Consider the following 27,961-nt stretch of genomic DNA (forward strand, 5'->3'; position numbering starts at 1 on the left):
TTCTAAGAAAGGGCAAGCCATGAGCTGTAAGAAAAGCTTTATTGTTCTCAAACAAAGTGTTTTCAATTATATTATGAAGCAGTTACACTATATTCTTTCACTTATTTATTCAGGTTTTCACTTTTTATGCGACACGTGTGCTTTTATCACAAATAAAAGTCACCTGAACAAGAGGCCACAGGGCATTTATTGATTAATTTTGTGCAACAGTGGACAGAAACAATGTCACAATGTTACATTCACTTCGGCAAAACTTGGTTACAGTGGTGACGTTGTGTGTTTTTTAACAATTGAGCTGAATTCAAGAGCTGAGAAATACCTCGTACAAACAGTACGACGGGAAAGTGTTTCAAGGCATTGAGAGATTTTTTACAAAACACTGGGATGTCTTCAGATACACCAGTGGTCCTCTTATACCTAGAAAGTACTGAGGTAAAATATTAGGAAGGAACAACATGGCACACTACAAGTAGGCTATGCAGAACACAGCACCAGTTACACTTGCCAAATGTGCAGCAAACTATTCTCATATACTTCCTTATTTCCGTGTACCTCTCTTTCTGCAAAACAGTGGAATTCATGCAGGGAAAGAGGATATAAGTACTGAACTCTGAGCTTGACTAAAAAGTGACAAATTCATTAAGAAACGTACATCGTCAATAGGTCTACTATTCAGCTACAGTCATACATGGTTGTTATAGCTCGTCATGACCTGCATATTCAATATTCAAACATCCAAAGAAGTTGTTTTTTCAGACAGACGAATGTGACCACTGTCTATGTTCATTGCAACAATAACACGATATCAGATGACTCACCATGTTTAGTACATGAAGTTACCAAGAGCCTTACAAGATGTCGGGTAATCACATCGAAGGAAGAGACCCTGGAACCGTTTGATTGTCATAACATGCATTACTTCCCTTAAAATTCATCCAACCCAAAAACTACAGTCAAGTCTCACAATGGTTGGCCTTGGGCCCCTGTACCACCTCTGGTCCATTATTTGTTTCTCGGTTGTTCTTCGTCCAATCGAAGGATCTTTTCAGGGACAGCCGTACATTCACAATACCTGAAGAATCCTTAGAAATGTTGTGTTGAGGCCAAATGTTTTTTTCTTCCCCCATAAATGTTTCTGCTGATTTCACACGGAGAACAAAGGATCAAAGTGACAGCGTTTACAGGGTGGCGTTACCTGAGTGTGCAATAGTTCGACCATCAAACAAATGTCTCTAGCGGTCAGTCGTTCAGTCATTAATCCGTCATTCCTTGGTCTCGCTGCAGAAGCAACACGAAAGCAGCCGCCTGGGAATGCAGAGAAGTGGGAGTGGGGGGGGATATTATCTGCCAGTGGATGCATTTCCTTATGAGCAGGGGGGATCCTCGCACGGGGTCAGGGGACTGCAGGGGGGCACTGTGCTCAAGGAGCGAAATGCGAAGATGGATGGGTCGTAGGTGTACCTGGGCGGAGGACGAGTGCCCGTCAGGTTCTGAGGACAGAGAGAGAGAGAGTAAGTCATGCATCTGTCACATGTGGGTGTTTAGGTTAATTCAACTGTTGAGCTTCACTGGATGTCAAAGGTTTTGATTCCCTGCTGTCTTTGAGTTATGGAAATATTGTTCAGTTAGAAAAAGGCTACATCCGTACTAAAATGTGTTTGTTTTAAAAGACATGCACTGAACTCTGTATATGTGAGAGCCCAAATGTGAAATGGAGAGGTTCCAGACTTTCTCAGGAGTTTCTTCTGCTAATAAAAACGTGTTGATGATGTTTCTGACATGCAACAGAAGCAAAAATGAAAAAACAAAAAGAATACAAATATCTCATGATGTAAAAGTGGTGCCATACACGTAGAAGATGCAGATGAAGAGCTCTGTCAATGTGCTGTAAACAAAAAATCATGATTTCCGTAGTGGAAGTTCACTGGAAACCAGACCGACACTGGCTGGAAAATAACAGAGTATTTCGTTTTTTTGAAAGAGAGAGCTTTTTTTCCTTCACACTGCAGGTGTGCTTCACACCTCCCCCCCGACAGAGCCCTCTAAGCAGAAACTCTCTTCTTGTAGCTGTGCGAGCACTCCGTCTAAAATTAGCCCTGGTCATTTTCCTCCCTACAGGAAACGACAGGAAATGACTTTGTTGGATTTGGCAGTGAGGCTGCACTTTCTCCAGAGCCTGCTGAGGGGGAGTGTAGTTTGTGAGGACTGAGAAAGATTAGGACCCTGAGACAGAGTCGCTGCAATTATGAGCTGATCCCATGGAATAAACGTGTGTTTATATGGATAGCTGTAGGTTTTCAGAGCCAAACGCCTCTTTGACAACTGAGACAGATGCGTCCCTGTGACTGACTGATTCCATTCACTCTCTGGAAAAGTACCAAGTGACTGTAGTGAGTGCATGTATAAAAAAAAGCCTCATTAACCGTGCATATGAGGCTACAGGTGTTGCTATGACTTCAGCCAACATCTTCAGGGATTCAGTGCCGAGCCACAGCAACACAGCAACTCATCCCAGCACTACTGTTTTATCGACCAATGTAGATATAAACAGGCAAAAAACTGACACGTGGGGGAAAAAAACTAACCGCAGCCCAAGAACAAGTTATAGTGCAGTTAAGATGTTCTCCATATGGTAACTGCGAGTCTGTCCAACTGCAGGGAGAGAGTCGTACATCAGGATGGCTACCCCACATTAGCAGTCCCTGCAGTACGACAGGGCCCAAAAGGGTCACGCAAAGTAGGATTCCCATGAGTATACTGCTCTAAGTTTGTGCAAATGTCAGAAGCAGCAGCTGGAAAACAGGAGTTAAAACACCAGGTTAAAAATATCTGTCTCTGGAGATTTCATGTAGTTTTAAGGTTGTCCTGTTTATCATTCGGTCTGAAAACACAGGCCTAGCAGGCACAGGTCCAGGGGTCCAAGAGTTCACAGGATCCCCTGAGCGAGAGCCTCTTTCTGAGCCCTTGTTTCTAATCGTTCTTACTGCTAAGTCAAAGGACTCATACAGTAAACAGGATCTGCTAAACAGGGTTTTTTATGCCCCTGATCGGAAAATCCTTTAAAATCGGCTCCTACCACGTGTGGCTGGATATTTAGTTGTGTTGTAACGTGTTTGTTTACGCTGACTTCACACGTGAAAAGATATCCATCCATTTCAAATGATGTCAGTCACTGCTCAAATACAACATACCTACATCCTATATGTTGACATGGTTGTAAAGAAGACAGCCAACTGGAGGGCAGCGCAGAGTCGAGAGTTCCTGACAACAACAAACATGGCAACGGTGGAGGAGGTTGTTATAATGTAGTGGCGGCTGTGCCTGGCCCTAAGTGAGGTAATGTCAGTAACATTGAAACTAGAGCGCCTGTAGTTCCGAACCAACTCCCAAAGTCTCCTCCTTCTTCCTTGTGTCTTATGGTCATTACGCTTGAACTATTGGCTACACTGCCCGCCAGGATTTCTGGTGGTACTGCTGTGGGTCATTGTTTCACCCAGAGGAAGTGTACAAATATGGATAAAATGAATGCAGAGTATGCATAGAATGCTTCTTCTAGCCTAACCCTGTTTCATTATGGCCCTTTGGTGTTTGGTGTAATATTTGTGGTGAGGCCGGTCGTATAGAGTTTCTCATCATCTCCTCTGCAAACTAAATATGTTTGCTTGTAAAAGGGTTGCTTTTACATGTCTGTGCCCATCGTCTCATAATCCATCTTGCAGTGTTGGATGAGAGACTTGCTAACACTCTAATGTCTGTGCAGTGAATATGGAGCTATCACCAGCTGAGCTGAGCAAACACTGAAAGCTGGGTATAACAGCCTGGCTGAGTCCAGAAGTAACAAAAATACACCTACGAGCATTCTTTTCATCTACCTCTCAACAGATGTTAAACTACTACTTTTACATCTGTTTGTTCTCATGCTAGGATCACAAGTGTCCTTCAGTTACATTCTGAGCCATGGAGTTTACCTCAATCAAAGCGGAATGTAGCCTGTTTTCCCTTTTGACCTTCCACCTTTTTTTCCATATCTGCCTGCACCATTTCCCTCACCTCGATCAATCTTCGCCCTCCTCTCCGACCATTCTTTGCGGTGGCTGAAACCAGACGCCGTCACTCTCGCCTCCTACAGCCTGAGAAGCTCTCACCACTCTCCTATTCACCTCCAACCCCTAGAGGGTGGAAGGCCTCAGCAGCAGCATCAGCATCAGCAGCAGTGGCAGCAGCAGCAGCAGTAGCCACAGCTATATCTTCCTACTGCTTCCCCACCACCATCCTCCTCCTTAAAACACAGCCACCATCGTTGACCTCCCCAACCCTTCTTAACAACTCCCATGCTTGAATACTTGAATCCAGTCTGAAAGCCGGGGCCCCATCCAGATCCAGTGTCGCCTCTGGATTCTGGCCAGGAAACTGGAGGTTTGGCAGATAAACGGGGGAACAGAGATAGAAGGAGAGCAGTAACAGCAGAAAAAAGTTGTAACAGAGAAGGAGGAATGGGTGTGGAGTGGCACATGGAACACAAGCCTCCAAATGGCTCATCAATCCAAACACTCACTGTGTACTCGCTTCAAGTAAAAATCTATGAACTGGAATGTGCCCAATGCCCACAGACGTCACTGACAGGGACAATAACACTACAAACTACACCAGCGAGAACTGAGGATAATGAGCAATAGCAGCATCAGTGGAGCTAAACCGATAGCAGCCAGCCAAGCTATAAATGGAAAATGACTTCATCCCTAGAAATATACCACAAGGGAACCGCACAACACTCCACCGCCTCGTCCTCCTCCTCCTCAGCTCCATCTCTCAACTCCACTCACTCGTTCCTCATGAAAACACACTTAACGATTATCATCACTTTATGTACATGTTTGCACTGATCACACGTACCTACATGGAGGATTTGGAGCAGCCTGAATGCTGCTTCTGCGGTTGATGTATGTGTGTGTGTGAACATAAACAAGTGTGTGATGAGGCTCCATTGACACTAGCCCACACAACGTGATAATAACGTCACTTCTCTCACCACACTGTGCGTCCTTCTGGAGCTGCCTGCTCTGTGCCAAGATGCCCAGGCTTGTTCCAGTCAGCTCCCCCAGCACGCCTTCCCTTACCCGCTACAAACAAGATCAACCCTTATGCAGTGGCAGCGCTAAGTTGGTGGGTGATTATTGGACATGGTGTCTGGGAAAACCACTTTACAGGAACATTAGAGTGTGACACAATCTTCGGAAAATACCTTTCTGTTTACAAAGCTGCAGCATTAAGGCAAGTAAATGTGCACTTCTAAGACCACTAATGTGCGAGTGCAAAGCTGAGCTATTAAAGGCTGTTGAGTGAGATCAAGAGATCAAACGGACCTGAGGAAGGAAAGAGCACGTTTTCCCTCCTTGTTTCTGTATTTTCAGTATCAGTGCAGTAAACAGTGTTAAGCTTTGCAGAAGGAATCTGTCAGATTTTTAGACATGTCAGGCTTGGCTTGAGGCATGAAAGCAAACACCGTTGCCAGATGCTGTCCCAGCATGCACTTGGATGGACATCAAGGTTCTGGCAACAAGACTGGCCAGGGTGGGCATTGGGCAACCTTGCATCCTTATCACTGCTGTAATGGACAACCTGATATGGACTGTCTGTAAAGGCCGTGTGTGTGTGTGTTTGTGTGTTTGTGTGGTCCAGGTATTATTGTAAGTGTACATGTTGTGGGGACCTAAATCTGTTTACACAAGTTCCCATAATGTAAATCATCAAATTTCAGCGCCCCTATTCCTAAGACACGTTTTAAGTAGGTTAAGTTTAGGTTTAGGGTTAGGTTAACCCTAAGTTATAATGCAGCACTCTTAATGAGTGCTAAGTGGAGCATGTGCACCTGGGGACCATGGGTATTAAAAAATACATACAAATTCCTTTGTAAAAACTTGAACAAGTTACTAAGCCCATCACAAACAAATATTTTTGTGTAATTAAAAAGGTTTAAAAGGACCAACAGCACATGTGGTAAAATGGGAGTTCCAGCCTAATATTCAATTTTGTAAAGGTCCCATGGAATCATCCCGACAAAAAATAAAATACAAACCCTGCAAATACTAACATCACCTTTAAAAATAATTGAAATGATAATAATAGTTAACCAAAACAACTGAAGGGTGTCTAATTTTAAAATGGTGGAAATCTAGAGTGATTAATCATGTATAATAATGCAGCATGATAAAACAATACCTACATATAATTATTTTTTGAGTATAAGAAGTCCTCTGAAGATAAGGAGACATGACTGCGTGTGTGTGTGTGTGTGTGTGTTCTATTAATACCACATGTATAAAACCATTTATCACAACTGGGTTATAAACGTATCATAAACTGTTAACATTCATCAAGACAGAACACGACAGAGGAAAACTAACTCACCCGAATCTTTATGGTCCTCGTTTTCCCTCCGCAGTTCTTTTTCAGCAGCATTTTCTGTGAAGAACAAGAATGTACAGTGACAGCTATGGAGGGGAATTCACTTCCTTTTTCTCAACACTGAGTAAAACCCCTGCAGCAGCTTCTCCTTATGAATGAAATCAAAACTATGTAAAAGATACTTGCTTGTGTAATTTAGACATTTGGGTCATTTACAGTGCACTAAGACGTAACAATCTACACTTAAAATGGCATTAAACAAAACTAGAAATCATATGTTCTTAATGCTGCTTTGTAGCTACTAGGGGTTGGATAACATAGCATTACATGGTCTCATAATAACAGTCACAACTAGTGCGGGAGTTGATCCTTGAGTAAGCATGTAATATTAGGTCATGTAGACTAAACCAACAAACTCAGCGGTTCTTTAGAGAACATCAAGGCTACGAGGGACATGTGAAGAAGCAGCCAGATGTGGAGCTATGTCTGGCAGGTTTTCTTTTTAATAAGCAACAAATGGACCTGTAAGAAAGTGGAACTATGTTATAATATACATATATATTATACATCATCCTCTGAGGTCTCAGTGTTTTTGTCTGACTATTTTGAGTACTACTAATTACAGCATTAATTAGTAGAAAGTGTTGTATAGTGGGTTTTAATCTCATATGAGGTTATTTCTCCTTTTATGTAATAAGATGTGAAGTACAAGTTGTTGCGTCTTATTAGAGTAAACTGTGTTTGTTAGCTTATAAATGAAATGTTGTTTCTAGTTTTGTGTAATTTCATATAAAGTTCATGTTATTATGTCTCATCAGCGCACTGTAAAACAAAGTGCGAGTGAAAGTTTTCAGCTCAACGAACAGCAGAATGTTGATTTAGCACATAACTCAACTACATCATTATTATTATTACAACCATTATTTGAACATTAAAACACAGACTGAATGATGAGACTGGAAGTTAACACTGGTAGTCAATTAACGTTGGATCGAGGTGATGGAAGAAGTGAGGCAAATCCAGCTGTCTCACTAAACTAAACAGTCGGTCAACGAATCTTATGCAATATCCTGTCTCCCACTCTGCTCCATGTCCACGCAGCTCCACTGTTCTCAAAAACACAGTGGGGGTGGAGGGACCACACAATCATCGAATTGTCTCGGGCCGGGGAGGTAGCTTCTTAGGGGGAAGGGAGCGCAGGGAAAGAATGGAAACACAAGACTCCTGCTGTTGTGATGTGGGGAGAGAGCTGGTGTGCACTTGCCCTCATGCTCACCTCCTGCCGGCTCCTATCTTTTTTTATAATCAATGGGACCACAGTCCGTTTGGACGCAAGCTGCTGTGTGTAAATTCAAAACGGAAATGTGCACTTTGTGCTTAATTCAGCTGCTCAAAATTAAAAAAGCCAGCAAAGGTACATTTTTAACCCTGCGTGTGATTAAATGACTAAGGTTTGACTTTACTCAAGTGATGACATAAAAAAAAATCTTAATAACTTGATGTTGCTTTTGTACTGCTCTGATTTCATCTGTTATGTTGTTATTTACCACCAACCCACACCACTCTCTTCTTTACCTACACACGCACACATATGCAGACACACACACAGCCCTCACATCAGGTCGTGACTTGAAAACTAGCAGACAATATGGATGCCTGTTTGTGTTGTAGGTAGAATAAAAATATATATTTTTATTTCTATTTTAGTTTGACTATATGAATGAAGTAGTATGAAGTGTTTTAATGACCTGTGTTACTTATTTATGAATCTTGGTATATAAAAAAAAGTGTATTTGGCTCATCCTTTAAAGCTGAAATGTAAACAATGTGTTTATGTCTTGATATTTACAGGAATCTCAAATGTTGGAGCTTACACTTGAAACATCAAAACATCAACTGTTTTTTAATCTGCACTTCTAAAGGCATAACTATAAAAACTTTAAAACTATAAAAAAATAATAATAATAATAATAATAAGCACAGGGATCATGATTGAGTTTTACATCTCCACCAGCTGATTTCAATACTATGATGAAATTAATATTGTGAAATAGAAATAATGGGGGAAAAAAATGTGCTAGGGAAATGAGGAATGAAAGTAAGGTAAAGTAGCAAAAAGGCTACATGTAAGAACACTGCTGTGGTCGGTTGATCGACAAGTGTGTATTTCTTTTCCTCTCAAAAGTTGAACTAGTTGGAGCAAAGGTCCAACACATTTCTCAGAAGACCAATGTCTTCCACACACAGTTGTTCCTTCAGGATAACCAACAATGGCAGAGCCACGTCTGAGCAATTGGTCATGGATTAGCATGTGTGAGGGATTATCATGGATTAACAGAAATCTACCCGCTGACCCTTTGACCCTACCTTAAAAAAAGTTATGCGATAGATAAATGTACATTTAAAGGTGGCAGCTCATGCTGGTCGCACTGAAGCAGGACGGCCTTGAAGGCCGTCCTCAGAGGTGTCCATTAAGGGGGTCTGGACTCTCCATTTTACAAAGTATAGTTTTTTATTACAACATTTGATTTAATAGTTGAATATCAAGAATACGTCAACAATTATGACACCTATGATTAAATAAAATAATGCCAAACTTCTCATATGGGTTCAAGCATTAAGAAATTATAATAGTAGCAGTGTGTAGTCTGACATTTTTAGGAGCACAGTATGAAAACCACCCATCGTTGTTGCAGTCCTGAACGGTCCTATACTTTCTACATAAATCACACAGACTCCTCCTTGTTTTAAGACCTTTTAAATGTTATTTTACTGTTTCTTTTTTCCTTTCTTCATTTTAAACTCCAAAAAAGCATCTGTAGAAGAAATCACATGGTGTGTAAATTGAGGCAGACTTTGGAAGTTGTCCAGTTAAGGGGTTAAAGGGAGACTGAGGCTGTGTTTGCGAGCTACCTTTGTAGGCCCCCTATTGTACTCCCTGCAGCACCTCCCATTCCACTTGACTGAGTGTGTGTATACTTACACACACACACACACACACACACACACATGGAGCGACAAACTCACAGAGAGGATGAACACAAGCAGACACAAAAAGACAGGATGATAGACGTATGACCCCCCCCTCCCAATCTTGCATGTGCACTGACACACGCACACACACTCTCTCTTCATCTTTTTTTCTCTTCACCCTTCTCGTCGCTGCCCGCTGTCTCTCATCATCTGTTCTTTCCCTCTAAAAACCCCATGGACATATGGACCCCTAAAAACCTGCAGTCTCTCTCTGCACACACACACACACACACACTCTACCATCCACGGTGTGGGCCAACAAGTCTATTGGATTTTAATAATTAGTGGACCAGCTTCAGCATGACTCATTAGCGGCTGACGTTTTTCTGTTGTTTGTTTAATCCTCCCCTTCTGCCTCCACCCCTCCATCATTTCCCCTCGCTCGCTAGCCTTTGTGAGAAACGAGGGCGGACATCTGCCGTCCGTGCCTCCATCTCCTTCATCCCACTCCAGCCAGACCACCGTGGGGGCGAGCGTCCGGCTATGGAAAGGGAAGACTTTGTTTGCTTGTGTGTGTGTGTGTGTGTCTGTGTGTGTGTGTCTGTGTGTGTGTGTGTGTGTGGAGGGTAGTCTGCAGGGACATCATTGTATTTTTGGACCTACTCCTCGGCCCAATTCGCAGTGTGAGCTGTACAGGAGAGCAGTACGAGACTCCTCTGCTGTTTGGTGCTAAGTGGAAAGTACTTATTGCTACGCAGGCAGGCTGTATTGTTATCACTACGAAGTTCACTTCAAGTACTGGTGAAATGGTTTTTAAACATTAAAAAGGCATCATACAAATGCTTTCATTTATTGGGGTAGAGAAAATAATTATGGCTGACAGGAAGACGTCCCACCACCTTGTCAGGCAGTGAATCAAAATACAAAAAACAAAATCAGCAGTTCTCAACAAACACACTGAGGAGTGGCAAAGTGCACAGTGTTACTTCATTAAGGTGCTCTCTGGGCTAAAGGTCCTATTGAGAATAACAAAGATCATTTGTCCAGGTTATCTAAGAGACAATAAGTGTCACAATTACACTGATAATGATGAATCAGGTACTACGCGCTGAGAACTTCACGACATTTTAATATCGTAAGTATGGTGATGATGAACAGCACCTAGTACCTAGCACTAGGTACTAACTTCAGTACACACTTGAGATTCAAATTGTATTTGATGTGTTTATACGATTTTCTACTCCACTACAATTTGTTTTAGTAAAGGTATTGTTCTTAATTTTAATATCATTATTTCATTTGACTACTATAGTTACTCAAATTAAGATTTTTCTATTAAAATCTATGTTGAACTATGAAATACAATGCATTGTAATAGATTGCACTACCCAACAGTATCTGATACACTGTACAGTACATTTTTTTATTTGTTCCTTCTTGAAGAGCTACAACATAAAAATGCTACTTACATGTGGAAGGAGTAGTAATAAGCTCATTACGTAATAAGTTTAATAGTATTTTTGATAATAATAAGACAATTTTAAATAAACATTGTCACATACATGCAAGTTTTGCTTTTGGTTTTTACAGTGTAGCAATTTTGGAAAAAGCACCTGAACAGATTCTCCAACATTGTCATGTTGTTAAGTTAATAATGTTACTGATGTAGAGTAGCAGCCCCCACACACTGCTCTGAACCTGAACTGTTCAATGGAAACAAATGATTTAAGGATTATCATGATTAATGTATAGTTATTAGTATGATCTCTATTAGTTTAATGTCATTGAAAGAAGGTGGTGCTAGAAAAAACAAACATTATGAGACATGTTACTATAACTTGGACCACAAACCTGTTGCATTTTCTCCAGGTCCAGACTGGGTCTCCCTGGTTCGCCGCCATAGCTGTGCCGATATTTTCTGTAAGGTGCTGCCTGGTCAAAGTGGGTCAAAATAATGGGCCGTGCCACAGGCTGAACCACCTGCAGCTGGAAGCGCATGGGCGGTGGCTTGAGACTACGTGGTGGGCTGGAGCTGAAGAGCACGGGACTGGAGGAGGCAGCCAGACAAGCTCCTGGCTCCACCAGCGGCCTTGCAGAGGCCGCCGGGGACCCACAGCCGAAGAGGTCCCGCACCTCCTCATCGCTGGAGGCACTGCTGTGGTGATCACTGTGGCGCTGGGGAAGAGAGGACATCCACTTCCTGTTGTCAACGCAGCTGATTCGCTCCAGCTCTTCTTCAGAAGAGTGACGATCCAGATTGGCATCTAGAAGGAGGCGGAGGCGCCGTAACCGGGCTGGAGAGAGGGGACCCTGGTTGTGCTGCTGGCTGGTGGCCAAAGGGGTCAGGGCACAATTTCTCCGTCTCTCTAGAGGAGTCAATAAACAGGAAATGGTTTAAGATGGAGATGTGGGTGCAAACGAGTTTAAATGTTTCTATCTACGAGCTCATTATCTGTTGACTTGAATCATTATAATCTGTGATAATAAGTACTGATGGAGAAGAATATCATCTATCTATAAACGAAAGTAAATAGTTTGGCAGAGGACACATACCTCTGTCAATCTGTGCCAGTTCCTGGTTCTCCCCCTCTGAGTCATCACTCTCCACTCCCTCTCCACTGCCATGGTAAGAAATCTGGAAAAGGATTGAGGGTATAATGTAGGTCAAATACGCCATGGAGAAATGACTGTCCCTTACAAAATCTACTGTGGTAAACATCTCTCACAAAATGTTTAAAAGTAAAAATTCAATTTGGATCAATTGTGAATTCTGTTTTCAGTTTCACTGAATCGATGAAGTATTACTACATCCAGTCTACAGAGCTTAAGACTTTCAAGACTCAAAACAAAAAGCAAAAACCTAAAAGTTGCAGTGATGCAGTGAAAAATAGGGTGAACGAATTCTTCATTCTGAGTCAGGTGCAATGTCTTAGTTTTTTTGTAAAAACAAACTATGAACTGTGTGATAGTCTCAGACACAACGTTGTAGTGTTGACTAAGTGCAGACACTTGTTTTTTGTTTTTCTCTCACAAACTAAACCGACCTAAAATCAATTCCCTGTCTACATCAATAGAAACAATACAGATACCCTGCAGACTCCAACGCTAAGAGTTAAGTAATGCGCCTCACACTCTGTAATTACTACTGCGAGGCCTCGCTGAGCAGCTGCCATCTGTCCTTGTGCGTGTGTGTGTATGCCTGTACACACACCCACAGCCACACAAACATACAGTGTTCTCCCTTTCTAATAGAGGCACACACGCACACACATACACAAACACACACACACACACTCACTGAGAAACACATACACAAGTCTCTTCTTTCTGACGCTCTCCAAAAAGAAGAGGGAGAGAGGAGCCAAGGCCTGAAAAGCCCAGCACGGGCAGACAGTGTTCAATTCAAACTGACTGTGAGTTCCACCTCTACTTTCACACACTCTTCAACAATATATAATTTTGGTGAAATAAAAACCAGATGTCTCCACCACATACTGTAGCTGTATCCTCCCCCTTTCACCTGTTCAATACCAACTGTCACAATGTTAGATACACAAACACTTTTCCTATCAACTTATTTTTCATATTTTAAAAGAGTCATATGAAGTGGTATTTGCTTTTCAGCTGAACACGAGTTGTGGGACAGATTCTTAATGAACAGCCTTGACTCTTTCGATGCATCACTTCATGAACTCCTTAAGAAAATGACACGGAGGAATAACTGTGGGAAGAAGGAAATGTATTTTGGCTGACTCAGACCTTGCACTGTACACTCCAGTGAATTATTGTTGGGCAGCATCCATGAAACAACTGAAAAACTATTAAAAGCTCCTGCTGCAGGATACGAGGAATGAAGTGACGCTGGTGGTTCATAAACTTTGTATCTAGACTGTACTCAGCAGAGACACAAACTCAGTGCAAAACGAGAAAATTAGTTGGAGGTCTTTAATGATCTGAGGATGTGGCACATGAAGCAAACACGGTGTGTCCAGATCTACTCATGCTAGGTTCAAAAAGGTTGTACATAGTCTCTTAAATAATCACGACTGTTGTGGGGGTAACACACAATAAACCAATCAGAGTGCCATCTCCAAATCCCTCAGACAGGAAAAGCGACAACTGGGTTTGTCTGAAACTAGCTAACACTTGCGTCGTGCTTGGCACCGGGTGTAAGATAGAGCCCAGTCAGAATTGGCAGCATTAACTTCGTATGGCCTGGAAGTCTGATGTCTCTCCACAGAGCAATCATTCTCTGTGAAACAAGAGGAAGATTTAAGCTGACAGAAACGATTCGGCCTTTCCGTCCCCTCGGGGACTTCCTCAGAGATCGTTGTTGATGGGTCTGGACACAACAGATATGTTCTGTAGCACATGCAGCTCACTTCTAGGATGTGGACTGATGTCCTAGAACACAGTACTTGTTCATGTGCCACAAAAGGATGTAATAACTGCATGACTCAGACACACACATGTAAAGCACATAACAGTTGTGTTGCTTGAGCCCTCTACTTTCAGTGACTTCCTTACTTCACTGGCACACAGACACTGTTATCACCGTGACACTAAACACCATTTGAATAACTGTGAAAACATCTAAGATATTTACTACTAATGCAAAGCAAGTGCACAACAACAGGTTGTAAAAAGATCCAAACATGCAGATATTATCCAGGTGTTAAATGCAAAAACAAGTTATATGTTCCAGTATTTGAATACATTTCGTTCCCAGTTCTGTTTCAGACAGGAAGTCAGGCATTGGTGTTATTTTTACACAGTTGAGGGATGCCGTGACATCAGCGTTCTATCAGTTACTTATATCAAGTTCTAAACTGGTTGTTACAAATAGTGCCTGTACGAGAAAGAGAGAACAAGGAACGTTTTTTTTCTCATTTGTTTTTTGGCACCATATTTGCTATGGTTATTGCTTTTGGTTCATCCTGCTACAACAAAAACAGGACTCAGCCTAACTGACATTCAGTTGGAGAGGATGGAAGGGCTTCTTAAGAGAAAAGAAAAATTAGATTTTCACCATCATACTCTCCCTAAAACATTGTGCTAAATGAATGCTTCAGTGAAATTTGACTTTGTACAAAAAAATACTAATGGTGAAAAGTAAATCAAATCAAATCACAAGCTAGACTGCTGCACATAATGCGTTGTGTTCACTAGTAGTTCACTTGTCATCTGCGTATTATCATTAGAAATTACAGACTGGATTGGGAGATAGCCTTTGGGAGAAACTTTAATTTAGTTTGATGACTTGGATAAAAATCTTATAAAACTTTGTTCCTTGTCTTCTTGAGTTTCTTCTATTTGCAGCACTTGTATAATGCTGTGGTTAAGCCAGGATTGCACCACTGCAACCTGGATAGGCCGCCTCATATTATAATCCTTGCAGCAGAGCATCGATACTCCCTCTCCAGAAGTGTCAGTTTCACATAAAGAGCAGCACAGCCCCAGTTGTACAGTGCTGATAAAAAGAAAAAAAAAGTTGGCCTTAAAAAAACGAAGCTGTGGATGTGGTGAATCCACAGTTTGGCCTACCATGTACAAAGTGCAAAACAGAAATGTGTTTTTTTTTCTGCTGCTCAAAGCTTGATCATTACAGCATAAGTGAAATGTATGAAAACAAAATGTCGGGTAATACTGGCAGATCTAATGTGATCTAATCTGATGTCTCACAAAAAGTACTTCTGGAAATGTATCCACAAGTACTTGGATACAAGTTGTACAAACAACATATTTATAATACAAAGACAAAAAATACAAATCGTGTAGGCTACATGAATCACAGAAACAGCCCATTCAGAAGTTCAATCCGAACCGCCCACAGACTGCATCCATGCAAACAGGTTTTTGTCATGACACTGCATTTTAAAGCTAAAAACATCTCCATCCACACAAGCATCTTTTGGTCCATATCAGTATCAATCCCTGTCTATACTAACACACCTGAAAAACGCATATCACATGACCATTCATGTACACTGGGCAAGTCCCTGCCGGTGTTAACAGGAAGCAGTTTGTCTTCTCTTAAGGAAGTTGCTTACTGATGACAACAAAACTGGCTGAACAGCAACAAGTATGTGTTTCACCTCCTCACTGTGCTTGCATAAGCATTATATTGAAATACGTACAAATGTATATTATATTGAAAAATTATATTGTGGGTGGCAGGCGTTAACAATACAACCGTGATGTGTTTTAAGACTTAAATGTGTAAGTGTGGATGTTGCCACAGACACACCTTTCCACATTTTCTTATTAGTCATAAGCATCACATTCATCGTGAAAACAAACCATGTTGAAGGAGATTTGTAAAGAATAAGACAAGTGGTGATTCTTCCACATTAGCTCACTAGCCATGAGTCTGGAATAGCTTGAAAAATTAGTAGTTTCTGCAGTCACTTCAAATAGAAAATCACTGGTTGTGCTTTTCATCAACTTATTCAGCTACATTTGGCTCAACTACTGCTTAAATATTATTAAATTAAATATATTCCACCTATGTCTGAGGTAAGGATTTGGTATGATATCAGTAATGATATAACCTTTTTTTTAACCTTTTTTCTCAGATAACCTGCAGGATATCTGAGAAAAACTCCCTGGGAAGTGGGAACCTCTTTCCAACTTTTTTTCTCAATTGTTCAGGTTTTTTGCAGTAAGTCTTACCCCTAAATGAAAAATGTTATTATCATGTTTATAATTTTTTAAAACGTCCATGATGCTAACCAAATCTACAATTGTGCAATACAATACATGCTGCATTTCCATATTGGATTTGCACAAGTCTACATGCATTCGAGAATATTTGGTGATTGGACATGCTGTGCCTGACAACTTTTTAGAGTGAATTCTCATAACATGTGTTTTACGGAGACAAATTCCAGCCTTACAATTTTTAGACAATCATTTATCAATTTATATTATAGAACTATGTCAGCTGCTTTCAGGGTGAGTCATTACAGACTATATTATATTATTCAGACAGCTGAGACACATAAGCAAAGTGAAAGTGAGACTCCATGAAACTCTGAGGAATAAAAACTGCTTTTGTGCAAACATGCAAAGACGGACAAAGAGTTGTGTGTTTGTGTGTCAACAACAGTTGAATGAAATCCTTGTCAGTCCCTTGCAACGCTGAGCAGCTTGCTAAGCTGGATCAATGGCAATGTCACAGCGTACACACACACCACCCAGTTCACATACACATATCAGCTTTGCTCTGTCCTTCCACTCACAGACACGGACACTGACACACTCCGTTCCCCTTGGCTCATAAAAACACACAGCACAGGGTCAGAGGTGGTTGATTCACTTTCACTCACACTCCAGTGAATCTTCCTTGTAGCGGAGCAAGGTGATCTTGATTAGTGTAAGCTCCTGGGAAAGGAACTGTAACAGCGACCGTAACAAGGCCAAAGAGGCCTTTAGTCCTTTAGTCCTTTCTCAACTGTCCTGTCATTCAGCCCCCAGTCAGCCAGTGACCACTGCTGCAGCCCGTCAACTCAAAACTCTGAAACTAAATCAAAACAGGACCAGAAACTGAACCGTCTCAATTCAACTTTAATGAAAGGAAAGAATGTCAATAATTAGCCACGAAGGAAATGTGGACTGAATCAAAGCTCACACCAGGCTGCTCTAATCTGGCTGTGTTTCAGATTTTTTTCAAAGTTACTTTTAGCTTATATATCAGTATAATTCAATCAATTAGTGTCAATATCAGCACTGGCCTGAAAATGCTATAAAAGGCAACACTAAATCAGTGACATGCCTTTTTAATGCATAGTTTTTCTTTATTACAAATAGTGTCTTATATTTGTAAGCATGCCCTTCACTTTCGCAGTAATAATTACCTTGTATTCACTGTTATTTAAGAGTTTGGATAATGCTGGGCATTGACAGGTCAAGGGAGAAATGTTTTAAATAAACATGTTTTAACCAACAGATGAGACAATTTATTTGAAAAAGAGATGTCACAGTTTAGACTTCCTGACTTCTATTTAAGTGATGTTGTCACGTTTCTGCTGGGCAGTATTGTGAGTCCAGTGCTATTGTTATTGATATGAATGATCACCAAAACTCTGAAAATAGAATAAGAGATTAAATGAGCATTTAAAAAGTTGTTTTAAATCCGCTGTATCAATATGGGTTGTGGAGTCCCCGAACCAAGCGTCCCAGTTTTGATTTAAAACAATAATAAACTTTCATAATGCAAGAGTTCAGCACTACTTCAACCACTGACTCCATTTCCTCCTAGAGAACAAATATGAAGCAGAAATATCCCCTGATACGGGTGCTGCCAATTCGTGCCAGTGTCTGTGAGCAACAGTTTCACATGCACCTGCCCAACTCACTCTCGAGTCAGCCCCAGCTGTCAATCATGACATTGCACTTGATCATATAAGCAGTAAAAAAAAAAAAATCAGCAAGAATGAGTTTTCAGTCTGCTCATTGACCTCAACTGTTCATGCTGGTTTTAACGTTCATATCAGTCCAGCTTTTGAGCACTTTAAGTGATAGCAGACATTTTAATATGTAGAAACAAGAATAAGATTAGTTTACAATGGGAATTCCTTTGTATCAGGCCTTTGTATCAGTGTGACACGCAGCCTGGAGAGCTCTTGTGCTAAGGGTCGGCTGCAGGCACCAGACCCACGACTCACTATTCACTTTTCCAAATCACATGAACCACTCTCAGCAAAGAGAGAATCCTTCAACGGAGCAGAGCAACAAACACAAACAAAGACCGACAATGGGGATGGCACACTTTCCCCTTGTGTCCTCGGCCAGGCCTTTGAACCGCAGCGCTTTGGCACAAAATGGCTGCCATGCGACTAGTTGCAGCTCGTTGACGCACAACAGTGTTTTGGACGGAGCGAGTCGGTGACCCGTGCAGGATACAATTCACCCTTCTGCTCACCAAAAAAAAAGAGAGGCATTATGCAAACTGGGCAGGCGGTGAGGATTGATGAGCGCTCACATGGACACTGCTGTGGAAAACTGGGCCGTAAAGATGTGGTTGTTGAGACGATTACAGCTCATCAGTGAGGTTATTCAAGTGTTTGTTTTGCGAAACTTCACTTTTAGTTTACTGATGTTTATTTTCTGGAGAAGTACTTTCTCATCTGAGCTGCAGCGTATCAATCAATCAAACTTTATTTGTATAGCCCATAGTCCCAAATTACAATTTGCCTAATAGGGTTTAACAATGTGGAAATTGCCCCGGGAAAAACTTTTTAAATAGGGGTGGAACAGAATATTGATACAGCAATACATCTAGGTCCTGACTTATGAGATATGATTATAAATATGCATGCACTAAATATCAATATGTAGTTATTAGAATGATGGCACATTGACTAGTTACAGTGTGTTTGTTAAAGACTAAAGAGACAAGACTTTATTCACTTTAGTACATTATTTAATCGCAGTTTGTGTCAAACTCTGTGAGACTGACAATTATTCGTGAATATAAATAAATCCTGCACTTTATGTGCAGGGTCATTTTGTGTTCTTCAGCTTGACAGATGTATTGTTATATGATTGTCTTGCAATATATTGATTACTGCGGACTTGATGTATCAGGTTTTATCTTTCCATTATCATGGACAATGTATTGTGTATCATATCGTATCATGAGTTACACTGCGATTCCCATCCCAGCTTTAAACTGAAGGGGGGAAGACGTTGAAACCTCAGAGAGACAAAAGTGAAGAGTTGCTCTCCCAGGATGGACAGATGTGCAGTAGATGTCATGTGTGATAGAATATATATTTACAACTTTCAGGAGCAAGAACAGTACCAAAAAAAAGTGAAAAATGTGTCAAGGTAGTGTGTCCATGTGATAGTGGGAGAGTTTGTTGACATGCCACATGTTTGTACAGCAATGTGGACTCTTTTTTTCTCCTCTTTTTCTCCTAAACATCTGTCTGGGTCCTGCAGATTAAAATTCCTTCTAACATGGTAATGAAGGGGAGGAAAAACCTCCAAACAAACACATGCTTTAATACGGGAACACGCACACAGGCCCGGGAGCGTGCACCGTGCGCGTGTCCTGTCTTTAAAAAGAGTGCGTGAGAAAGAGAAAGAGGGAGGGTGTCAATGAACTCACTGTAACCCTGTGTGCATGCAAGGTTACAAACTGGCAGCTCCCAGTGTTTGAGCTGGAGTCACAAGACAAAAGTAAAGCCACTAAGTAAGCACTGGGAGAAGCCACCTTCTGTCTCAAAGCACCTGGAGTCAACTGGGAGCTGTGGACAGAGACAGGGGCAGACAGGGACAGACAGGGACAGAGGGACAGGCAGGGACAGAGGGACAGACAGGGACAGAGGGACAGTGTGTGAGTTGTGAGGATGAACTCGGGGACACGTACCTTCAGCTGGAAAGGATGGATCTCATTGAGCGAGTGTCTCCTCAGCTTCTTCGTCAGCGTCTTTAGCATGTTTCTGTCCCGACTAGCTTTATGGCTTATTCGGTGGCACGTCGGCGAGCCACCGTGAGTTCGAGTCCTCACGTTCGGAGGAAGGCACACGGGACGGTCGCTCCACTTCGAGCGGACACACACACAGCGGAATGAGAGAGACTTGTAGCTCGGAGTTAGCGGGGGGGAGACGCATGATACGGCGGAACAGCCGCGCAGATGTTGTTGTTGTCGTAAAAAAAAAAAAAGATGTCTTATTCTCCACACTTCATTTGTTGTGGAAAAAAAGTCTCAAGTGTTGTTTTTTTTTCTTTCCTCCTCGTCGTCACTCACCGCTCAGCTGCACCGCGTCATCCACTCACCCCAGGTGGACACTTCATGACAACAACAACAACAATAACAACACTAATAGTGATAATAGTGATAACGTGAAGCCGCTCGCATTCAGACACTCACACACACACGCACACTCTCACACGCATACACACAAGCGACTGCACACGCCAGCCACACGGACACCCGCAGCCGGAGCGTCCTGCGCCCTGATTGGCTGCGGCGCGCAGTGATGTCACTCTCTCTCTCTCTCTCTCTCTCTCTCTCTCTCTCTCTCTCTCTCTCTCTCTCTCTCTCTCTCTCACTTCTCTCGCTCTGGTTGGGGGGGTGACTGACAGTGTTAAAGCTACATTATCTTCTCTATTTACTTCCTCTTTTACCACTGCATCATAATGTATATACAGCTGTGTCCATATGTGCTCATCTTCCACTACTTACTGTAATAAAAAAAAGTTATTTTCTTATCTGTCTATCCGTCCATATGGCTGCATGTGTAAGCTGTGAAGCACCATTTAAACATTTAATACATGTTTATAACACACTTTAATCGCTATTAGCTCATTTTAAGTGTTTATGAATGCACAACGTTTAATAAGCATGTATTATTAAGTGTTTGTAACACTTATCAGGATAAAGAGGCAGACGTATATCAAAGTGTAACCTTTTTTTGTTTATGCAGTAATGTAAATGTGTTCAGAAGCCCATCGCAGGAATATCCCAATGCAAGTGAAAATCTAACAGTGACCATCTAAATGTATAATCTAAAAGCATATAAAGTTATGGCACAATGCTTTTTCCATTCTCGTTCCATTGCTGTGTAGATAACGTGAAACTGTTGTTGTAAGCGGAGGTGTGCTTACTCTAAAATATGTTTTCTATTGATTGAGTGGATGGTTTAATATATGCATTACATATATTAAATCATAATATGCTTTAAGTGTATCACCTAGAAACTATAACTGTTAGATAAATGTTGCAGGGTCAAAAATACTTGACAATATTTTCCTGTGGAAACTGCAGGCAAAGCATCACGTTGCATTCTCGTACTGAAGTAAAGTGCACCTTGGAAATACTGAAATAAAGTACATGCACCTTCAGTCTGAGCATGAGAAGGTGGAGCTGATATGATTTTCATGGCTTGAGACATTATTAAAACACTTTAATTATCAGAATTATCAGAATCAGACTAAAAAGCATCTTTAGTTCCCATACAAAAACACTGTACATAGGATCAAGCTTGAGAGTAGCTTCATGACAGAACACACAAATGTACGTATATGTGTACAAAGCATATATTTATGAGACCGTTTTCTTTTTTCTTAACTTCAATAACCAGTGTATTGTAGCATATTGAAATCGTACAGCAGAAGAAAGGCTCTAAAGTCTGTCAACATCATTGAAATCTAATCCTTGAAATATTAGCAAGTGCTTGCAATGATTTCTACATTTCTATATCTGAAAAGCAGCTAACGTTTCCATTTCTGTTATTCTCTCTGATTCTGATATCCAACAACAACCACACACAGAGAGAGAGAGAGAGAGAGAGAGAGAGAGAGAGAGAGAGAGAGAGAGAGAGAGAGAGAGAGAGAGAGAGAGCGAGAGAGCGAGAGAGAGAGAGAGAGAGAGAGACAGAGAGACAGAGAGAGAGAGAGAGAGAGAGAGACTTAGAGAGAGAAGGAGAGAGAGAGCATCAGGTGTAATTGGCATAAGTGAGGCATCCAGTTTCAATGATGTCATTCCTTGCAGCCTCTGTCTTCTCTAAACTGTCGATGCATGTAGATGCTGCAAACGATGTACAACGCAGTATCTTGTTTATTCCCTGAAACACATTACATTAATAAACACTGAATACTCTACACTAAGTAACTATTATTTATTTGTGTATGGCATTGCTGAGGATGATTATACACGCCCTGCCGTGCCTTCAAAGGCTCGTTGCTCACCTACTTGTGTGTGAGAGACTTTCTTACTTAAAAGCCCGGGTCAATGACCTGGTAAACTTTCCAAGGAACCTGTGACTTGGCTCCAGGTCAAGGTCAGTGCAAATCCAATTTGCTGCTGAATATAGCCAGCAAGTCAGCAATACTCAAGTCCTGTGTAGCCTGCAAAAGTGTTTTTTTCTGTAAACTGCCTTACAGAAGAGAAAGAAGAGAAAAGGTACACAATCAATTTACATGCAGCACTTGTCAATTCCTTTTTGGGATCTTGCCTTCACAGTTTTGGCCACACGAGGGCAGCATTTGTATTCTTTTGGTGGCAAGGAATAAGTGGATTACTTGAGATAAAGGATCCTGGATTGCAACGATGGTCACGAGTCCTTAGAATAGTATTGTATCACAGTGTAGGAGTGGAGATAGGGGATTAAGTTCAAGTTAACTGTGAATCATCCTGTGTTATTCTGTTTAAAAAAATCCACTATTTAAAAGTATTCAATTTCAGATCAAAAAAGTATTTATAATATTGTTTTGTAAAAGTTTCTCGTTTCTTCTTTTTTACAATTTACAAGAATTTAACAAATGAGAATGTCCCTTTTAATTCAATCTGCAATTGAATTAAAACACTCATATATATCAGTTTGTTTAATGTGATTGATTCTTTCCTTCATCAAGAGCCATGAATTATTCCTTGGGAAAACAGTGAAAATGTCCAAAAAAGTTATTAAAAAAAGAAACTAGATCCGCCCCTGATTTGAATTCGCCCCAAAAATGTAATGAATTATTCCATGATCCATACTGTACTCCTCCACCAAGTACTGTGGAATTACTTTTTATTGCATAATCTTTCTTGAAAACAAACAAACCAACGCTTCCCCCTTGGTCGAGGTAAAAATGTTCTTCTCCTAAACTACATATAGAGTTAATGCCTCTCTGGCACATAGCTTTTCACTGAGTCAAGTTTAACCATGTACACAAATGCCCAAATAATGTAGATAATGTAGACTAAATAGACAATTTTTAGGCCCGTTAGACAAGAATTAGCCTCTTTTTTTTGTAATTAAGACACACACACACACAAACACACACACACACACACACACACACAAAAACACACAGGCACACACACACACACACACACACACACACACACACACACACACACACACTTGTCTCCATGACTTCAGAGGACATTGCAATGATTTCCTAGGGGCATACTCGTAACCATTGTTACTACTTACCTAACCCTATACCAAATTAGCCTCAACCTAACCTTAACTTAACCTTAGCCTAACCCTGACCTTCAAACAGTTCTTCACCTTAATAAATAATGTCTTGTTATTGGAACTTGCTTTCCTGTCACTATAAGGAAGGAAATGTGGCATTGTGGACAGCGTAACCAAAACCTTATCCTCACCCTCAACCATGACCAATTCATGAATAACCCCAACCACTATTCACATGTTACCCCTAACTGGTCCTGACAAGATGCTATGCTAGAAAGGGTCCTAAAGAGTTTTAAAAAACCAACATAAACAAGTAACACACACACACACACACACACACACACACACACACACACACACACACACACACACACACACACACTATCTCTGGTGTTTTGATGTTGAACCTCACCATGTGATCATGTACAGTTGGTACACCGGACAACACACCCCTCGCTGCACATTGCAGTGTTGCATTAGTGGAGTTCAAACGTCCACTTGAGTAACTGACATTTCAATCTAGGGATTATATCCTCGATGTTCATGTTTGCAGTTGTTTGCAATAGCAAACACAGCTCGTGAGCAAACAACGGTCTTGTTTGCTCTCTGCTGGCAGCTCAGTGACAGTGCACAGATCCCTCAGAGCGGAGCGTGAGACGGTTTTACGTGCTAACAAATGTTTGTAGAGTGTAGGAGGGTGTGAGAGGTGTTTGTTCATACCTCTGTGACACTAAAAACCTCAAGCACATAATCCATTTATCCTGACATGACATCACAGGGTGGTGGTAAAGGCCAGATGTCGCGTTGCTCTCTTCCTCATCTGAGCTTTAGTCATTTACCAAACATTTACCAAACATTAGTATCAGTGGATATACGAGATGCTGATGAAATAGCTAATTATCAAGTTCATTAGTATTTCATCAGCTATTCATCAATGCAAGTGGAACCTGAGAGGAGACCTTTCTACTTTTAATCCTTCTTTTATTGGTCAAATTTAAAATTTTCACCTATAAACAAACACAAGAAATGAAGTTTACGTAAGAATATATATATAACCACCATGTATATTAATCCCATCCACCTACATACACAACTAAGACAACTACACATGGGGATCTGCACTGCGTTTCTCCATATGGGACTGAGAGTCTGAGCATTGTCCATCATCTTTTAATAATCATGCACTACTCTCAGGCTGGCCTCCAGTAGCTTCTGGAGAGGAGAGGAGAGGAGAGGTCATGCCCTCTGAGCAGCAGGACCAGACTGCACCTATAGGTGATGCTGTGACACCTCTCATCAGCCACTCTGACCCAGTGTTGTCCAAATATGGTTTAATCTCATATCCAGGAAACACTGTTTGACTTGATGACTGCACAGTCGGAAGAATGTGGGGGCAAGAAGTGATGTGAGCGTGCGGACGTGATGTCAACATTTTTCCCTCTCCCTCGTCAGTTGTTTAAACATTGCTGAAATAGCTGATGACAAATCAGCCGGCTGACCTCTGAGCGTCATCATGTCTGTTTTTAGTCATGCATACTGTGAAACCTCGGCCCACTTGGCTTTGGAAGTCCTTGTCTTTCTCTTCCCTGCTGCCTGCGTCGCCCACGCTCTCCCCTGGATAGCGGCGGACGGCCACAGCCTCTCCACTCGCCCCCACTCCCCTCCACTCTTCCCTCACCCACTGACCCACTGGCGGAAAGCGTGGGGACCATCTGTGGTGGAGAGGCTACTTTTAGTCTCCCCGGCTGCTATTTTCTCTTCACTGTACGGCTTTAAAAACACAAAACTCAGGCCGACTTACGCAATGCTTGTCTCACTCCCTGCTTCTCTCATTGCTTCACAGGTTTGCACAACAGTGCACTTGGCCTGTGGCATCACAGCCTTACAGGAAGAATGGCTGACAAATTTAGACATGAGAGGATTTCTTCTTTTCTGAATAAATGGAGGAATAAATGGTTCGGAATCGGAAAATCTGAAATAGCTGCTCATGTCGAGAAGGGAAATCATATTCAGAACCAGTGCAACATCTGTGAAGCATAATCATATCATATCTTACAATATGACCTTACAATAGTTTAGAATATTTTACACATTTCTCTCAATTTTATTTTATATCATTATTAGATTTGACCCTTTTGATTTCTTTTACCTATTTTAAGTTATTTAACCTTTTTTATTCTACTCCTTTTAACTCTCTCAAATTTTGTTTGAATCTATCTCCCTGCGGAATGTGCTTTATGAATAAAACTACCTTGTCTTGCCTTATGTGTAAAAACGTAATGCTGATGATCAGGTCTGATCAGGTCACCAAGTCAGTTTTTCTAGTTTGAGTTCACAGTTCAGTTTGAAATAGTTTAATTTGATTTCCTCTGTCCAACTGGTTCAGAATTTGATTTCAGATAAGATATGTAACAGAGTAAAATAAAATAACATGATTGGAATTACAGCATCCGTCATTCAAACTGAATAGATATAATATAAGCAACTGTAAAACCGGTGACACACTGATGATATTTGAGTTTGAGTGAGGCTGTCTTTAAGCTCAGCAGTGCCTGAAGCTGTGTTGATATCAGGAAAGCTAACATACTCACAATGACAGTGCTAACACACTGACTTATTATCAAGCCAATGTAATGAGTTCTGAAGGTAATTGATCATATTTAAAGATCTAATAATAATTTCTAGCTCGTGGCAATGCTAGATAAACAGAGGATTACAAAGGAGGGTATTAAGGTGTGGCCTAAAATCCATGGAAACCTACAAGAGCTGATGAGATCTATCATTTAGAAATGCAAATAACAACATAATGAAGGCACAAGACAAGTAAAAGGATCACTTAAGTCATTAGGATTCACTGGCCTGTGAACCATTAACGTCTGAACATTCAGCACCAGTCCATCTGGTAGATGTTGAGATATCTTATTCAGTAAATTGCACTGGATGAAAGGTCACCAGCATTCTTTAGCTGACTTTTACAAAAGTTGTCTCTACCAAATCCTAAATATGGATCCATGAGGTGTTTCCATCTTGCAATATTAAAGACAATTAAAAAGTTTCCTGGATCTGCCCCTTTTCCAAATTCCACGGTAAACTTAAATGGGTACTTTCTTGTACCATGTTGTTTCCTTCTACTGAGTGTCATGGAAATCCGTTATGAAGTTTTTCCATATTCCTGTTGCCAATCAAACAAACAAACCAATGGATGGTGGTGACATTGTGACTTCCTTGGTGCTTGAAAAAGCTACTTTAAAGGGACAGTTCACCGAAAAATTGCATTCAACCATCATCTACTCACTATACCGATGGAGGGGTGGGTGAAGTGTTTGAGTCCAAAAAACACTTTAGGAGTTTCAGGGGTAAACAGCATTGCAGCCAAATGCAATGCAAATAAAGCAAATAGTGACCTCTTCTTCAAACGTAATAAAAAAGTTAAAATACTTCCGGTAGCGGATATTTAGGCATAAAAACTAAATGATATCGGTAAGCTAAAGTACAGAAGATAATGAGCACTTTTAATTATTTTAACATAGACAATCCTTAGAGGACAACATAGGACAGGGTTCTCTAACAACAGAGCCTACATTAAAGTACTGTATAACACGTGACACATAAGAAACAGAATTGAGAACTGCAACAAATACCCTCAAAATATTGGAGAAAACAGAAAAGCAGTGACATTTCACCAAACAAATGCTGTGAAAAGGTTAATATGTGGGCTTAATAGCTACACACACTGTGAGCACACAATATTTGTATGTAGACATGCTGTACTGTATGGTAAAGCGGTTAAAAGGTCATGTTTTTTTCCGCTTAACATAGACTCATAATTCTTAATTGGGTGTATTTTAAAATTCTTTGAAAATGCTCTTTTATAGATAGTTAATACTTTTTCTCACTTATAGGCACACAAATTATCATTTATATGCAGGTTGTGTACATTTCAAATAAATAAGTTAATAACATAACTTTCCAGGTGTTTGCAATGTGTTGAATGTAAGTTTAAATACTGTTTTACAGAGAGATGTTCCTATATATTTTTGGACAAACAGAAAATCTTGATGATTTATGACACCTTATTATCCAGCACATGTAATTTGTTAACAAAGGGGACACACACAGGGCAAAATATATTTTTATGCTTTAACACAAAAAGTTGCATGAATGGTAAAAATGTCTGCGCCATATGTAGGTATGAAGTCACAGTGACTCACTGAGAGTTTTGATGACTCCAGAGGAAAAAAGAGAAATGATGTGAGTTGCAGGTTAAACGGCTGATAGACACTGTGGCTAAAGATAGCTGCTCTGACCACAAGTCAGTCTTGTGTTTTAAACCATGTTGATCTGAGACACATGACATCACTGAGGGAGAAACAAGCAGTTTCCCCTGTTTCACACAGTACACCCAAACTGAGCAATTACATACCTTGGCCACAGTCCTGAATGTCAGGTCTGATTTGAACCACAGACGTGAGTGTTTACCCACAATGACACCTTCCTCTCCAGGGGTAAACTTTAAATAGACATGTTCAAACATTTCCATAAGATTCTGGCCTTTAAAAGCACTTTATCCTCCGCAGCTTGTTTGTATTTGACAGTTACTCCAGTTGTGTTTGTTCATGTGCAGTAAAGTCTGGTGAAACTCCAAATGGAAAATATGGCATCTCTTT

General features: G+C 40.9%; 1 protein-coding gene across 2 annotated transcripts; it reads right to left on the reverse strand.

Annotated features, from left to right (window-relative positions):
• Positions 1-166: 166 nt before the first annotated feature.
• si:dkey-16j16.4 (uncharacterized) lies at positions 167-27,907 on the reverse strand. 2 transcript variants are annotated; one of them, XM_061082622.1, is made up of 5 exons: positions 27,718-27,907; positions 11,932-12,013; positions 11,230-11,744; positions 6,409-6,462; positions 167-1,490 (listed from the first exon to the last, which is right to left on the reverse strand). In XM_061082622.1, the coding sequence occupies exons 1-5, from the start codon at positions 27,832-27,834 to the stop codon at positions 1,365-1,367; spliced, it is 894 nt and encodes a 297-aa protein (XP_060938605.1). In that variant the 5' UTR covers positions 27,835-27,907; the 3' UTR covers positions 167-1,364. The 2 variants fall into 2 exon arrangements, with proteins under 2 accessions (XP_060938605.1, XP_060938606.1); XM_061082623.1 differs by lacking the exon at positions 27,718-27,907 and adding an exon at positions 19,754-20,309.
• Between the last annotated feature and the right edge of the window lie 54 nt (positions 27,908-27,961).

This window comes from Limanda limanda, chromosome 12, assembly GCF_963576545.1.
Source record: "Limanda limanda chromosome 12, fLimLim1.1, whole genome shotgun sequence".
In the NCBI taxonomy this organism is placed as follows: Eukaryota; Metazoa; Chordata; class Actinopteri; order Pleuronectiformes; family Pleuronectidae; genus Limanda; species Limanda limanda.

What these genes read in the sequence shown, in the direction of transcription:
- si:dkey-16j16.4 (XM_061082622.1), bottom strand. Translation starts at nt 27,834, where the DNA reads ATGGAAATGTTTGAACATGTCTATTTAAAGTTTACCCCTGGAGAGGAA. An exon ending in CATTCAGGACTGTGGCCAAG is followed by an intron (nt 12,014 to 27,717) that starts GTATGTAATTGC and finishes ATCCTTTTCCAG; the next exon opens with ATTTCTTACCATGGCAGTGG. An exon ending in ACCTGGAGAAAATGCAACAG is followed by an intron (nt 6,463 to 11,229) that starts GTTTGTGGTCCA and finishes TGTTCTTCACAG; the next exon opens with AAAATGCTGCTGAAAAAGAA.